General features: G+C 41.1%; 1 protein-coding gene across 3 annotated transcripts; it reads left to right on the top strand.

Moving 5' to 3' along the window:
• The first annotated feature begins 2,671 nt into the window (after positions 1–2,671).
• Positions 2,672–16,892, top strand: hnrnpc (heterogeneous nuclear ribonucleoprotein C). 3 transcript variants are annotated; one of them, XM_077616051.1, is made up of 8 exons: positions 2,672–2,872; positions 9,905–10,170; positions 11,575–11,647; positions 13,309–13,359; positions 13,448–13,653; positions 14,826–14,939; positions 15,042–15,244; positions 16,371–16,892. In XM_077616051.1, the coding sequence occupies exons 2-8, from the start codon at positions 9,927–9,929 to the stop codon at positions 16,473–16,475; spliced, it is 996 nt and encodes a 331-aa protein (XP_077472177.1). In that variant the 5' UTR covers positions 2,672–2,872; positions 9,905–9,926; the 3' UTR covers positions 16,476–16,892. The 3 variants fall into 3 exon arrangements, with proteins under 3 accessions (XP_077472177.1, XP_077472176.1, XP_077472174.1); XM_077616050.1 differs by lacking the exon at positions 2,672–2,872 and adding an exon at positions 8,892–8,990 and having other exon boundaries at positions 13,312–13,359; XM_077616048.1 differs by lacking the exon at positions 2,672–2,872 and adding an exon at positions 8,892–8,990.
• The last annotated feature ends 429 nt before the right edge of the window (positions 16,893–17,321 follow it).

The raw sequence follows: 17,321 nt of genomic DNA, 5'->3' as shown, positions 1-17,321 counted from the left end.
AATCACACACACATGGTCGTAAACAAAAACTGCAGAAGCAGATGGACAGTTTGCAAAAGAGTTACACGAAGAAAATAAAAAGATACATAAACAGCTTGTTAGACTGATTTTACTAACAAGTGATGTTGAATCTGTGTGCAAAACATCTGGTATGGCGTGGAATCTATATTATATTGATTTTGTCAAAAATAGTATTTCAACAAAGTTGTAATCAGTGTGGCAGTTATGCTTTGAGTCATTGTCTGTGTGGAAGACCCATTTGCGGATACACTGATTGAGCTGTTTTTCTTCGTTTTACATTGGCCACATAGTAACTATGCATATTGCCACATTTATACAACACTGAAACTGAGGTTATACAACACTGAAACTGAGGACCCGCATCAACAACCTTCCAACGTCCAATCCATTTGGACTGGGAGTCCCAGCTCAAAATTATTGGACATCTATCGCCATCAATGTCACTGAAACATGAGGAATTGATGCCAACCATCCCACTTAAAATGGATTTAATCTATATCACTGTCAATGGGAGTGAATGAGTTAAATAAAATGTTGTTAGGAAAACTAACAAATGCTGCGTAAGACATAATGCTATCTGAATTTGCTCAATTGGCCTACTCAATACTGCCCTCATATATTTGTGCTATGGGTAGTCTTTTGCTTGTTACTATTTGTGAGTATTGCTGCTGTTCTGGGGTCCTGGGTTCAAATCCAGGTGGGTCCTCCTGTGTGGAGTTTGCATTTTATGTCTGGACTTGCGTGGGTTTTCTCTGGGTACTCCGGTTTCCTCCCACATTTCAAAAACATGCAGGTTAGGCTGGTTGAACACTAAATTGCCCCTAGATGTGAGTGTGGGCGTGAATGGTTGTCCGTCTCCTTGTGGCCTGCGATTGGCTGGCCACCGATTTAGAGTACCTCCTCCCTCCTCCCCTGGTTCCTGTAATTAGGTGGGATAGGCTCCCGCACCCCCAGTGACCCTTGTGAGAGAAGCGGTTCAGAAAATGAATGAATGAATGACAATAACATAGTTCAACACTTCCATCTCTTGGCAAAGTTCGGGACCACACAAACGCATTCTGTTTTTTGTATGCATTGCTGAACCAACCCTAAATATACATTCTTATTTATTAAAATACAGGAATTCTACAGTTTCATAAAATGATTTAAAATTGTAGGGTTTGACCCATGAGGTGATGAGAGGAATTGTGACTATCTTCATATTGTCTTAAAAACTGAGGACATAGGGTGAATTATTATTATTATTATTTTTGCTCGTGGCAATACATATTGGGCTGCGGGCCACAGTTTGGATTTAGCAACTATAATTTAATTTAATTGATTTGAATTTAATGCTTTTATGGTCATTATACAGGTATAATAAGATTTAAAGTGTCGCCAGAAAGTGCAAAAATAACAATAACAAACAAACATACAAATAAATAATGAATATAGAATAACAATAACCAAAAAATAAATAAGTAATATAAAGTAGATAAAGAAATCGTCAACATAATAAGTAGTCAACAACATAAATAAGCAGCATAACATCAAACGAACAGATAAATAATCAATAAATATTTCAAAATAAATCATCAATAAATAAGTTATAAATAAATAAGTACTCAGTGGTGTGCCGTCAGGGCCTTCAAGGCCTTCTCTGCTGGCCTAAGAAATATCTGACTCACAGACTGATGTTAATTTTATTTTGTCCATGAATACTTGTTAAATAATTCGAAATGGTCTGTTAGCTTCCTTTCATTGCTTGTCCCCCTGGTTGCACTGCTTCCAGATGTATGTTTTCATATTGAAGCATTTAACCAATCACATTTCAGCCATTATTTGTTGCCAGGGTCAGAAATCTGCCTCAAGGCCTTCACAATCAGTTCTGCAGGCTTTGCTGCATTAAACAAGCGTCGATAAGACTGTTGCTTTAACCAATCAAAATTCGATTTGGTGACACCAAGGCCTTGACGCAGGCGTAGGCATATGTCATCGCTTTCACCAACGATGATTGGCTAGTGATAGAGTGGACTAGCCAGAGCTACCAAACTGTATCTGTAGTGAGCTGCACAAGCAAATATATTGTTGTGTTGATTTAATAGCGGTTTTGTCAACCCGCAATGGCTGAAGGAGGAAAAGAAATTGATTTGTTCGGACCGCCACTGTAAGTACTAGTCTACATAATAAACAAGTAGTATAGTCAACATAGATAAGTAGTCAACTTCAATAATATTTCAATTGTATGAGGTTATTATTGATTATTTTTTTGTGTCGCAGCTGTAACTGCAGTAGAGGTTTTATAGACATAAAATAGTTTTTGCTGAAGGCGTCACCAGAAAATGCACGGACCGCCACTGTAAGTAGTATAGTCAACATAGATAAGTAGTCAACTTCAATAAGTGGTCACATAAATAAGTAAGTACAAATTGGCTAAAGTGATTAGCAATAAGTCTTGATTAGGTCCACTTGGGAAAACAATGTCATGTTTATCAAATGGCACTGACACACAATGGCCGACAACCGATAGTTGCCGTTACAGTTGGCTCACAGCGCGTATTACGCATCTATTTTGCTATAACATGTTGAGGTCTCTGATAGGGTCGCGAAGTAAAGACCCCGCCCTCCAGTTGACCATTGCGCCGCGCAGGAAAAGCGGTCCTTTAGCGCCCCCTTTTCCCTACAACAACACCCACCCTATCCCAAATGCGCCATTAGCCTGTGACGTTGGCTGAGCAAGAAGAAAAGCTAACTCGTAGCTCACCAGAGGCTTCACCAAAGAAGCCTGTGCTCGCCTAAAGGACGAACAAAATATCACAATTTGAGCGATTTTACCGAAAAGCAAGGCATTTTGTGCTCGTAAAGGGTCGCGGTGAGTATTTTGTTCCCAGCTATTTTTCATTTTTCCTTCCTTTTTCTTTTCTTTTTGGATTTTTTTTTCAGCGATGCTTTTTCGATTTTGCCGAGCTAGACGCTAGTCGCCCTCCTTCCTCCTCCTACTCCCCCCATTTTAAATAAAAGCACTGGTTGTGATTTGAACGACAAAAAAAACAATACTTTGGAGGCACCCTAGCTGCAAATTCTTCCAGTTTTGCAAGGTGGGCTTGGTTGATTTTTGTGGCAGTTGTTCGGGAAATCTACCATTTGACTGGACTGATGTGTTTTTGGCACGCTTTTTAGACGACGACCCTCCCTCCCCTCCACTCATAAACAGCTTAGTTAGCTCGTCTGGTTTGATAGTTTTACTCCCTTCGACGCAGACTTTTGACGGTTTTGCTTTTTTTGTGGATATAGAAATGCTTGCTTCGTATTTTTGTCTCCCTGGCTAATATTAGCCAGGCTAGCCTTAGCCTAGCTGCGGCTAAGCTAGGCGCATGGGGTGCCTGTGATTCACTGTAACACCAGGTGGTGGCGCTATTGAGTCGTATTTGCCGGGGTCGCTTCGGTCCATTTAAAAAAAAAACCTGGTTTTACTTTCCTGGCTGAGACTGAACAGTCGGTAACTTTTTATTTTTCATTTTTGAAGAACGTTTTTTTTCCTCCCATGGTGATGATGAGGATGACGGGGGCCATTTTGAGGACAAGGGGACATTTTTTCTCAATAATTTTATATGGACTACAAGTGGCTTCAGTTTTGTTGCTTACACATTTTTAATTAATTAAAAGCCTGTTTAACTGAAAGACTATGATGGTTGTTTATATTTATATACTGTATATATAATAAACATGGAGAAAATATTTTGAGTAGTCCCAATAAACAACACCAGGGAGGGATGAAATGGTAAAAAAATCACATTCATGTTGACCAAAAATCCATGCACATGTCCCCAAAAAAATCACATTCATGTTGACCAAAAATCCATGCACATGTCCCCAAAAAAATCACATTCATGTTGACCAAAAATCCATGCACATGTCCCACGTTTTATTTCGAGGTAAAATGAAATAATGGCAATGATATGTACATAAAAAACACCTGCCAACTTCTCCCGAATTTCAGGAGTTTACCCTGGACAAGCAATGCAAACTCTGAGACTCCTGACAACGTCCCTAAACTCTGGGAATCAAAATAAATGTCACCTAGATTTTTTTAAGCAACCATTTCAGAAAAGTGCCAAATTTCCAATTTAAATGCCTTGAAATTGACGCCATCGCTACAGCTTCCGCCATCTTACTCCCGCATTTGATTCAACTGCACTATAAACCAGATGAATTTGGTAACACGAGTGCATTGTGAATCATCCAAGCATTATAATAACAGTTTGATTTAAGTTGTCCATAGTTATTTTTTGTTACATTTTATATCGATTTTGCGCGAATCAGATTCACTCCTGATGAAAACATAAAACTCCTGAAATGGGACAAGGGTACTCCTGAAATGGGGTCGACGGCGGTTGGCAGCTCTGAAAAAATAATCGTGAGCTCCCCTTCCCCCCCAAAGAATGTTTACTCATGATCACACAAATCTAGATTAAAATTATGCTTAAATTTAAAAAAAACTACAAACTAACTATGCCAAGCACTACACCCTTAATATAAAATTAATTTTCTAATTAATAATAAGTATATTCACATTGAGTATGATATATAGTACAGTACTCTATGTTCAAATTGGTAAATTGCAACAATTTTTTATGGCTATCGATATTTTGAAACCTGAATTCTTATCGGTTAACAAAAAAATCGATATCCTGTATAATATAAATATCTGATGTTCTTCGGAGTAAGGCACTTAAACACTTTATAGTGCCGAAACACATTCATTACTCAGGCCTGTCTTGCAGGCACTCTTAAAAGCTATAAACTAAACCTGATTTGCAGCTTTTCCTTTCTCACGTGCTTTCATAAAGTTGTTTTAAAAATGTTTGATATGTCATTGACGTAAACAAACAAGGAAGTAACTTAAATCTAGAAATACTTGTAAGGCCACTTCAATCTGCGTTGCGTGTCTGTTGACATTCAGGGAACTTAATTGGGTATTTGGTGCCAAGAAGCAGGCCTGCATGACAAGTCGTGTTTTCTCAACTCATGTTAACCCATAATAGAGAAATCGTATCTGACATTGGTTGACAATTCAAAAACTTTCATGAGTAAAATAGTGCAAACACATTTTCAGCACAGCTAAAAGACCGACAAGAAATGTAATGGGTAAGATTTTAAGCACGGATTCATTCATTCACTGCCTTACTGCTTCGTTTCACTTCAACAGAGGTTAAGCTCAAGATCAGTGTTTTCCAGCCGTTTGTTTTACTGTGGCACACTTTGCATTGAAAAAAAATCTCAAGCCATGCCATCAGTTGAACATTTTCCTGTTTAAAACTCATCTCACCTCATTTTCTGAACCGCTTTATCCTCATTAGGGTCGTGGGGGTGCTGGAGCCAATCCCAGCTGTCTCCTGGCCAGAGGCGGGGGACACCCTGAAACGGTGGTCTACGAATAACTTTCGGTTCACGTAACATAAAAACAAGAAAATGACTTAAATCCTCTAATGTTACGGACTTTTTCTACTCCCAATATTCAAACTCCTAACATTATGTGAAGAGCAGTTTTGTGCTCACACAAACTTAATGTTGACAACAATTGAAGGCTGTGGAAAAGAAAAGAAAAATCCGGTTCACGTAACAGAAAATTAAGCAACAAAATAACTTTAATCTCATTTTACGATTTGAATCTTGCAATAGTACAGTCTATGATTTAACTCCCTCATTTTCTGAACTGTTTATCCTCACAAGGTGCGTGGGGGGTGCTGGAGCCTATCCCTGTTGACTTTGGGCATCAGGCAGGGGAGAACCTGAATCAATGGCCAGCCACTCGCAGGGCACAACTAGACGGAGAACCATTCACGCTCACACTCATCCCTAGGGGCAATTTAGAATGTTCAACCAACCAGGCTACCAAGCATGTTTTTGGGATGTGGGAGGAAACTGGAGTACCCGGAGAAAACCCATACAAACCCGGGGAGAACATGCAAACTCTACATGCCTTTGGGATTGAACTCTCGACTCCAGAACTGTGAAGCCGATGTGTGACACACTTGTCCTTCGGGCCCTCTATGAGATAATATTCATCATGTTTTGATCTTAAATTTCATAACAGTTTGCTTTAATTTTGTTATTCAGATTGTTCTCTCGGAATGTTCATTTTTTTTTAGTATTGCTCATTGGCTGCCATTTGTAGTGATTCCCAGTCGAAACTCAATTGCAATGAATGAATAAATTAAGGGGTACAATCAACGAAATAATCCAGAGGTATAAGAATATTGCCCTGCCTCCCAAAATGTTTATGCATATATTTAGTATTTACAGTACTGAAACTAACCTTTCAGAACAAAGAACATTTCTAGCTAGAGCAAAAGAGGCAAGAAAATCACAGCCAAGATAATTCAATTCAAGACAGCCTATTATTTTTTAAATTTAATTAATGTAAACCTAGATACCGAAATTCTGCACCGTTTCCCACATTTCTTTCACAATGTCAGATTCTCACCCCTGAGCTAATGTAGAAGCAATGTTTAAGGAATTACCTCGATCTTGTGTGGGACATATTCTATGAGATTTTCCCAATTTTCTGCAGGCTAATAAAAACTGGTGGCATGCCCTCTCCGGGTCAGGGACCAGGTCCTTCCCCAGGTGGAGGAGTTTAAGTATCTTGGGGTCTTGTTCACGAGTTAGGGAAGACTGGAGCGGGACATTGACAGGCGGATCGGTGCGGCGTCTGCAGTGATGTGGAATCTGCACCGGTCCGTCGTGGTGAAGAAGGAGCTGAGCCAAAAGGCGAAGCTCTATTTACCAGTCGGTCTACGTTCCCACCCTCATCTATGGTCACGAGCTGTGAGTCGTGACCGAAAGAACGAGATCCCGGATACAAGCGGCTGAAATGAGTTTCCTCCGCAGGATGTCCGGACTCTCCCTTAGAGATAAGGTGAGAAGCTCGGTCATCTGGGAGGGGCTCGGAGTAGAGCCGCTGCTCCTCCGGATCGAGAGGAGCCAGATGAGTTGGCTCGGTCATCTGATCAGGATGCCCCCTGGACGCCTCCCTCGAGAGGTGTTCCGGGCACTTCCCACCGGGAGGAGGCCACGGGGCCGACCTCGGACACGCTGGGGAGGCTATGTCTCCCGGCTGGCCCGGGAACGCCTTGGGATACTCCCGGAAGAGCTGGATGAAGTGGCTGGGGAGAGGGAAGTCTGGGCTTCCCTGCTGAAGCTGCTGCCCCCGCGACCCGACTTTGGATAAAGCGGAAGAAAATGGGATGAGATAATAAAAACTGGGTAGTGGCCCGTTGATTAGTCACTCCTGCTCTAGATAATTCAAGAAAGTCAAGTAAGAACTAGTCTTCTGAATATGTATGACAGATATATCGATATTTGATTGTTTTGTGTTACACTGAGCAGAAAGGCATTTTAGTATCTTACAGACAGATGTGGTATAGATGGTCAGCACATTTTATTATAGCAGAAAAAACAGAAGAAATACTATTTTTTTTAATTTAATTCTATACTCGGTGTGGGGGTGCACAAATTGTGAGAGAGCATTTACACATAACATACTAAAGTCATCTCAAAGCAAACGATATTTTTGGGTTAAAAAGAAGGAATAGGAACATTTGTTGCCCATGTCTTTCACAATGACTAAAAGTCGGCGCGCCGAATGTGGTGGCTTCTTAGAAAACACATTTTTTCTGGCATCATAAAATCATCTTTCTGACTAATTCTGAAGTGACACAATAGAATCATTTTCTTCAAAGACAAAAAATACTCCGACACAAGCTTTATTATTTTCTTTAAATTAAAATATGCTTTTGCCACAAAAAATGACCGAATATCATAATAAACGCTGAGAAATTAAGAAATTGCTTATTAAATAAATCAAACTCAAGGATGATGACTTGTCGATACCATGTCAGAAAAATTTCAGTAATATTTATCATTTTTCAAAGAAAAAAAATTGAAATTATTCATTCATTTTCTGAGCCGCTTTATCCTCACTAGGGTTGCGGGGGTGCTGGAACCTATCCCAGCTGACCAGAGGCGGGGGACACCCTGAATCGGTGGCCAGCCGATCGCAGGGCACGAGAAGACAAACAACCATTCATGCTCGCATTCATTTATAGGGGCAATTTAGAGTGTCCAATCAGCCTACCATGCATGTTTTTGGAAGGTGGGAGGAAACCTGAGTGCCCGGATAACATGCAAACTCCACACAGGTGGAGCGACCTGGATTTGAACCCAGGATCCCAGAGTTTGTGAGGCTGACGTGCTAGTTAAAAAAATACTCTGCTTTCCTGGAGTCAAATAAAAAGAAATTCAATTATTGAGTATCGAGACCATGTGGCAGATTAAGTTAAGGTGAAACAAGGTTTCTAAAAGGTCAAATGCTTACTAGCCATTGATTAGTTTAAAGCTTGCAAACGTATAAAACGAGAGAAGGGACACAGAAGAAAACCTTAGTTTAAAAAAAATATCTTTTTAATTAATGTTTTTTTTCCCTTAAATTAGATCAATCCTTTTGTAACAATAACAGTCACTGAGCTCAAAACGCCCTTGCGGGAGGCCATTTCAATTAAAAGAAAATAACTTTCCAGCAGTAGTTTTCCCTCAAAGTCTGATTAATACCTACATGGTCAGTTCCCATACATCTCTCAACTTCTCAAAGGATGTGCTTTGATGTACTTGTACTGGAAACAGTAGCTAGCCCTCCCATGTGGCTCGTCGCAGGCCACTTGTGTGTTTTATTTGTCAATAGCTACTCAACACCTCACCAACAACAACATTCCTCCTCCTTCCTACACTGCACACAGGTAAGAAGACTTGCTGCGCTGTAACCCCTGCTTTGCGTGACTGAGGTGTGTGGTTGTTGTTTTCTGTCGCCTCAGTTAAAAATCTCGCAAGAGTGAAAAGGTGAAGGTTCGAGATCCCCCCCCAGGCCAAAGTGAGCCCAGCCCACAGTGTCAGGCAGAACAGACGACTGGCCAACACACAGACGCTATGGAGTGAGTCACGGCCAATCCAAACAACCCTAACATAACCCCCGCCATGTCTCCTTTTTGGAGTCAATGTTGATGCTTTTGCTGTTTCATATTTGCTCTGCGGGAGATGCCAAATTGCAAAAATTCGCTGAGGCACCCTAGAAATAACCGCACAATTGACTGAATGGCTTACCATTGATTTAGGTTGCATCATTCAACTTTTCAGGATCATCACTTCTAAGATAACCACAACACCAGTCTTGACATTTTTGTTGTCCTTCATGAATTAGAATATTCACATGCGTAATTCATAACTATCACAATTCATGGGAGAAAAACATGGACTTTTCTTCCCAATCAAAAATGTACCTTTTAATAATAGACAATATTTCTTCATGACCTCTTTACCAAACCTTTTATTTGATGATCTACTGACTAACAGAAAAGCTAATTAATTGCAGGCCTTTTACTTAGAACGCTCCAATGCAATTCTCATATTGGTGTAACTAGTATTTTGTTAATCAAATCAACCATTTTTAATATTCACTGACTAACCACAAGGTTTTCCCAAATGGTGGGGTCTACTGTAAAATGAATCATGTATTATTTTCCATTTTTTTTTGCTGTTGCTGTAAACAGCTTTTCAGGTGCTACATTTACAATTCATTTGGTGTAGTGCCAATAATGTCTACTCTCAAAGTTGGTTTTACCAGGCAAACAAAAAGCAAAATAAATTTGGTAGTTTCAGCAGTATCCTGCACAAAAACAAAATGGGGACATCAGCGTACATCGGTGCAGGTATGATTTTGAGTAACAACCCCCTTCTACAGAAGAACCCAGCCCTTTGGTCGGCAACAAAGAAGATGTCGACGCTTGGTGCGAGTTGCTCGGTGGCTAAACGGCTGTGTGTTGTGCTTTTGTCTCCCCACCCCTGCCAGCCGTGCGACCGCTGCCAGCCTGATGGCCGCCAGCAACGTCACCAACAAGACCGACCCTCGCTCGCTCAACTCGCGGGTGTTCATTGGCAATCTCAACACCTTGATGGTGACCAAGGCCGACGTGGAGGCCATCTTCGGAAAGTACGGCAAGATCGTGGGCTGTTCTGTGCACAAGGGCTACGCCTTCGTGCAGTACGCCAACGAACGCAATGCCCGCACCGCTGTCACTGGGGAGGACGGTCGGATGATTGTCGGACAAGTGCTTGGTAAGGAAGAGCAGAAGGGTTGGCAGGGACTGATAACATTTCATTGCTATTGACAGCAATATAGGTCCAATCCAATTGAACTGGGAGTGGAATTGAACAATTGATGTACAATCCACTACCAATTGAACAATCATTTGGTAGTGGATTGTACATCTGTCGCTGTCACTGGTAGCGCCTAATCTGAACAAAATCTTGACCAAACATTGTAACTGACGTAAACCACATCATGACTGGAATCTTTGTTATACTGGTATTAATTTTCAACATCAGTTTTGCAGTGATTTTTAAAGGTGCTATGATGGTGACCATGTCAAAAAAATGAAAACGACTGGACTAATGTCATTTTACATGTAGAATAGAGATGTGGCAATCAGCAGCATTTTTTAAACCATTTCATACCTTTCCCATCTAATTGGGAACACCCACTTTTTCCCAGCAGTTCTGGTTGTGACATCACCACCAGAATTGGTCATCTCTAGCTTTCTAGGGCTGGGCTAGCTGGTACACATTGACTGTATGATAAAACAGTTACACAGGAACAAAAGGCTAAAAATCATACGCAGACTGCAAAAATCTGCTGCTCATTCTGTGTTATACCTTCTGTTTTCAGTTTTTTTTGTAGGTGGGACCAATGCAGTTTAGAAAGGTTGACATTACACACCTTAAACGAGCTAATTGTCCCTTTAATCCCAAGAAACCCACGACCTCTATGGGCAGATTTGTGATAGTTGATTGTGAGAAATTTGATGTGGATTTTGACCTGCCTTAAGTGTTATTTCCTTGCTCAAATGTTATAGAAGTGTGTGTGAAAACAGTCCCTGTTTATTTGTACAAAAAAGTCTGGAGTTGAGAGATCAACCTAAGACAGGGGTGTCAAACCGGTTCTCAAAGGGCCGCAGTGGGTGCAGGTTTTTATTCCAACCTAACAAGAGGATACCTTTTGCAAGTGTAATCAGTTAATTAAAGTCAGGTGCTACTTATTTTAGAAGACACCTGATTGGTTAAAATCTCGGCACTGGATCGGTTGGAACAAAGACCAGGACCCACTGCGGCCCTCGGCGGAATCGGTTTGACACGTGACCTAAGACATCCGTGACGCAGAATATCCTTTACAAATAAGCTTATTGGAAGAAAAGGTGAAATATTCACGACCATATATAGTTAGAGCCATCCTTCTATGCTGTTGTTTACATCCTACGTTTAAAAACGCTCTACTCAAGTACAGTTACTTAAAAACTGTTGTCAGATAAAGTACAGTGTAAAAAGAACTTCTGACAATACAATTTTCTATTCTTTTTTGCCAGATAGCTCCGCACTATCCACGTCTTGGTATAACATAGCTGAAAAAAGTCAATTTGTTCTGCAGCCGGGTTACCTGCCTTTCCTTCTGTTCCCCCTCCACAGACATTAACCTTGCAGGAGAGCCTAAACCGCACCGTTCCAAAACCACCAAACGTTCAGCTGGAGACATGTACGGGTAAGAGCAGCTAATTTAGTCACTTTACGGGAGAACCAAACTTGCAAATTTAGATTTGGGGATTTTACACATTCCAAGGCAAGCATAAACAAATAAGTATTTAGTCAACCACCAATTGTCAAGTTCTCCTACTTGAAAAGATGAGAGGCCTGTAATTGTCAACATGGGTAAACCTCAACAATCAGAGACAGAATGTGGAAAAAAACTTAAAATCACATTGTTTGATTTTTAAAGAATTTATTTCCAAATTAGTGGAGAATAACTATTTGGTCACCTACAAACAAGCAAGATGTCTGGCTGTCAAAGAGGTCTAACTTCTAACGAGGTCTCCACTCGTTACCTGTATTAATAGCATCTGTTTTAACTCATTAACGGTATAAAAGACACCTGTCCACAACCTCAGTCTCTCACACTCCAAACTCCACTATGGCCAAGACCAAAGAGCTGTCAAAGGAAACCAGAGACAAAATTGTAGACTTGCACCAGGCTGGGAAAATTGAATCTGCAATAGGTAAAATGCTTGGTGTAAAGAAATCAACTGTGGGAGCAATTATAGGAAAATGGAAGACATACAAGACCACTAATAAACTCCCTCGATCTGGAGCTCCATGCAAGAACTCACCCCGTGGCGTCAATATGATAACAAGAACGGTAAGCAAAAATCCCAGATCCACACGGGGGGACCTAGTGAATGACCTACAGAGAGCTGGGACCACAGTAACAAAAGCTACTATCAGTAACACAGGGACTCAAATCCTGCACTGCTAGGCGTGTCCCCCTGCTGAAGCCAGTACACATCCAGGCCCGTCTGCGGTTGGCTAGAGAGCATTTGGATGATCCAGAAAGGGACTGGCAGAATGTGTTACGGTCAGATGAAACCAAAATATAACTTTTTGGTAGAAACACAGGTTCTCGTGTTTGGAGGATTAAGAATACTGAATTGCATCCGAAGAACACCATACCCACTGTGAAGCATGGGGGTGGAAACATCATGCTTTGGGGCTGTTTTTTCTGCAAAGGGACCAGGACAACTGATCTGTGTAAAGGAAAGAATGAATGGAGCCATGTATCGAGAGATTTTGAGTAAAAATCTCCCATCAGCAAGGACATTGAAGATGAGATGTGGCTGGGTCTTTCAACATGACAATGATTCCAAACACACAGCCAGGGCAACAAAGGAGTTGCTTTGTAAGAAGCATTTCAAGGTCCTGGAGTGGCCTAGCCAGTCTCCAGAACTCAACCCCATAGAAAATCTGTGGAGGGAGTTGAAAGTCCGTGTTGCCCAACGACAGCCCCAAAACATCACTGCTCTAGAGGAGATCTGCATGGAGGAATGGGCCAAAATACCACCAACAGTGTGAAAAGCTTGTGAAGGGTTACAGAAAACGTTTGGCCTCCGTTATTGCCAACAAAGGGTACATAAAGTATTGAGATGAACTTTTGCTATTGACCAAATACATATTTTCCACCATGATTTGCAATTGCTATTGACCAAATACTTATTTTCCACCATGATTTGCAAATAAAATCTTTAAAAATCAATGTGATTTTCTTTTTCTTTTTTTCACATTCTGTTTCTCATGGTCTTTTCAAGTAGGATAACTTGCACAACTGGTGGTTGACTAAATACTTATTTGCCCCACTGTACTTCTTCTGTGCAGCAGTTCCTCCTTTGAACTGGACTATGACTTCCAGAGAGATTACTATGATAGGTGAGTGTCGCCAGTACCTGGAGACGACTAGATGTAAAACAGCGTCTTATTTTTTGTTGTAATTTTTTGAAAATTTTTGATGCCACAGAATGTACTCGTATCCGTCTCGTGTGCCCGCTGCACCTCCACCGCTGTCCCGCCCCGTCATTCCTTCAAAGCGCCCTCGGGTCAGCCTCAGTGGCGGAGGTGGCGGTGGCGGCGGCGGCGGTGGAGGCGGAGGAAGCAGCCGGCGGCTCAAGAGCAGCTTCTCTTCATCCTCCAAGAGCAGCCAGAGGACCTACTCATCCAGAAGTAGTGAGTATAGTTGGAGACTATATCCCTGACAACATGATGTATTGAGACTGTAATATTTTTACACCTCCCAAAGGCTTTAAACATATTTAAACGTATCAAAAGACATTTAAACTTGCTTGCATCCAACATCTCTTGTTCCCATTAATGAGGAAAGGTAGAGCTTCATTTTAAAATAAGAGAAAGTACATTAAAATACACAAAATGCATTGAGGAGTTTGCGGTGTAGTGCTTAACATCTTTACACAACCGTTTCAGACATTTATGCACATTTAAACTCGCAAACTTGAAAATGAACTCTTTTGACTTTCTTACTCATAATGTCTTTATAATTTTAATCAAGGCAGAATTTTCTGTCATGTCACATCCAGTTTTTGGTGGTTGTGTTTATCAAAACCTTTAAGTTTTGCCTGAATAGAGTTTTCCAGTTGCAGTTTTAACATGTACAGCCAGTTGGATGTACAGGGTGACACAAAAGCCATTAACTTTATAACAATCCAGTAAAATCAAGAGTGATGGAAGAAAAAGTTTTTTCATTGTAAATGAAAGAAAGATGGAATTCTTCATTTGTTCAAAATGCTGTCCTTCAGATGAAATCTTTCTGTACAAATGCATTCTTAAAATCTACTTTTGAGAATCCTCATTGGCCACGGCAACATCACAGCTAGGGTACTACTATGAATTCCATTCTGAATTTTCTATTCTTAGTTAAATGGAAAAGTGTTTACTTGCTCAACGTCATGCAGTGCTGTCATTTGTTCATCTCTGCCAATATGCACTACGAAATTCTTTTATATATATTTATATATATATATATATATATATATATATATATATATATATATATATATATATATATATATATATATATATATATATATATATATATATATATATATATATATATATATATATATATATATATATATATAGTACTGCTTGGCCTGTTACATTTTCATGTTTAGAACATTTTCTAAGTTTTCATGGTCTTTATCCATTTTCTCAATGATCTCCAACTATGGCTAACAAAAACTATAGTGGCCACAATACAATATATGAGCCAGGTTCAGAATCTTTGGCTTCCTTTTTTTAAATCTGCTGTTTTGTGTCCAGATGTTGACTTCAGTCTGCCATTTTGTGACTGCTGGTCTGAAATGTCCCTTTTTTCGTCTTAGTAAAAGTGGATGAGCTGCAGACCATCAAGCGCGAGTTGACTCAAATCAAAAGTAAAGTGGATGACCTCCTGGAGAGCCTCGAGCGCATGGAGAAGGACTACAGCAAGAAGTCTGGTACGATGCGTTCGGTAGCGTCCCCACTGGGGCCCCTTAAATTGCCGTAGGCGACTCTTGTTCGTCTCTCTCTTGAAACCTGTCTCGTTTGCGTCCCGGCAGACTCCAAAGGAATTAAGACGGAGCCCGGCGAGGTGACCTCCCCGCCTCACCCGAGCAACAAGAAGGACGAGGCCCTGAAGCGGGAGCGAGACAGCCAGGAGCTCAATGACACTGAGGAGGAGGAAGAGGAAGAAGAGGAAGAGGAGGAGGAGGACGAGGAGGATGAAGAGGAGGAGGGAGACCTGCTGGACGAAGAGGAGGAGGTACGACAGAAACAAAAAATATATTTTTATGTGTTAACAAAGGGAAAACCAGGTGGACGAATGGTTAGCGCCTCGACATTACAGTTCTGAGATCGAGGGTTCGATCACAGGTGGGTTCCAACCTACTTGTGTGGTTTTCATTTTAGTAGTTTTCCTTGGGCTTGGGTGGATTTTCTCTGGGTACTCCAGTTTCTGCCCACATACCAAAAACATGCATAGTAGGTTGGGTGAAAACTCTAAATTGGTGTGAATACGTGTGAATTTTTGTCTCTCCTTGTCCCCTGCAAATGGCTTCCATGATAAAAATCAATAACATACCTGTCAACTTATACATTTTCCCCATATTTTATACGTTTTTTGATCGTTTCATATTGTGTCCGCCATATAACAACTTTTGTATGTTATTTTTTTTCTTTTAAGTACGTTTTTTGTAAAACCGATCTTGTTTTACCCATTTCGGCTCTAATCCGGATCGTCTCGGTCACTGGTAGCAGACGAAAACGTCATCGTCGACTGCTAATATCGTCATGCTTCAAGCATGATATGCGCACGCGCATTCCCCTTTCACAGGTCCGCATTCACTATATAAATCTATCGCGTCAGAAAGCAATGTACCCAGGCAGTCAAGATGTCAGCCAGAATTTTGAATTTAGTGCATAAAAAAGGCCCACCGATTGATTGGGCACCCCGTCCACTTAGGGGAAATTTTAGACTTAAGTGCGCTCTATGAGTAAATATGTGCCCGGTTGCATTTGTATGTTTTTTTATCACGTAATAAGGGGAATTGCAATAGTTAATAAGGGGAGCAATATGCCAAAGTCGACAGGTATGCTATAAGGACTCTTCTACATACTACTTTTGCATTGAGGCGTACACCCTCTGCTGCTCACAAAAAAGCTAACGGCAACGTTGCATAATGATTTTTTTCTTTGCCTAATTTAATGCTTAGAGTTGTGTGTGACTCTTGATCGATTTGATTACTCTTAAATCCTATCATTTAATTAGCGTTTAAATATCAGTGATAATTCCCCCTTAAGGTTAACCACTGAGATAAACTATGCAGATTAGTCTTTAAAAATCAATGATAATGCCCCTTTATGGTTAACCACTGTGATAAACTATGCAGATGAAGAACCAAGAGCAGGAAGAGGAAGAAGAGGAGGAGGAGGAAGGCGAGCACGTGGAAGGGGTCGACGACGCCGACAGCATCAACGGTGAAGAAGACTCGTAGACCGCCGCCTAAACGCACTGCACGCACCTCGCTGCGGCATAACAAGTAGGAATTCTGACTTCTGTTTTAACCATCATATGTAGATTTGAAACAAAGACAAAGAAGAAACAAACAGATGTTTACAGAAAAGAGCAGGGCACATGCACACACACGCACACATTCACACAGTTGTTGTGTTTATTTGTGGCTGCTGTGACGGGAAGACCTTGCTATGTAGCCTTATTTAGCGCGTCCTAACTGGCAAACTACAAGTGTGCACACTGTTTTTTTTCTTCTCATTTTAGCTCTTGTTAATGTGTTTGTTCGCTTCACGCGTTCGTCTGTCAGTTGCTTTGACACCCCTTGTATGTCTTTTTTTAAATGCTTCACTTTCTGTTTTACTGTAAAGGAATAAATTGCAATAAAATATTAAAATGACTCGCTACTATTTAGCTGCCATTGATAAGGATATCCTAACTTGGTGGTGCGAGTGGTTAGCACGCCAGCCTCACAGCTCTGGGGTCCTGGGTTCAAATCCAAGTCATGTCCATCTGTGTGGAGTTTGCATATTCTCCCCGGGCCTGCGTGGGTTTCCTCCGGGTACTCCGGTTTCCTCCCACATTCCAAAAACATCCATGGTAGGCTGATTGGGCACTCTAAATTGCCCCAAGGTGTGTGTGCGAGTGTGCATGGTTGTCCTCTCCTTGTGCCCTGCGATCGGTGTCCCTCGCCAGGAGAGAACTGGGATAGGCTCGAGCACCCCCTGCGACCCTAATGAGGATAAAGCGGTTCTGAAAATGAGATGAGACAGCTGCGACACATAAAAAAAGCATCAATGAGTGGTTAGCGCGTCGGCTTCACAGTGGG

This window comes from Stigmatopora argus, chromosome 12 (assembly GCF_051989625.1).
Source record: "Stigmatopora argus isolate UIUO_Sarg chromosome 12, RoL_Sarg_1.0, whole genome shotgun sequence".
NCBI classification, from domain to species: Eukaryota; Metazoa; Chordata; class Actinopteri; order Syngnathiformes; family Syngnathidae; genus Stigmatopora; species Stigmatopora argus.
This window is presented reverse-complemented; position numbering and strand designations above follow the sequence as displayed.

Bases quoted from the DNA above. Each gene is read 5' to 3' on its own strand.
- hnrnpc (XM_077616048.1), top strand. The intron at 13,360-13,447 runs GTGAGTGTCGCC...TTGATGCCACAG, and splicing joins CAGAGAGATTACTATGATAG to AATGTACTCGTATCCGTCTC. The intron at 13,654-14,825 runs GTGAGTATAGTT...TTTTCGTCTTAG, and splicing joins GACCTACTCATCCAGAAGTA to TAAAAGTGGATGAGCTGCAG.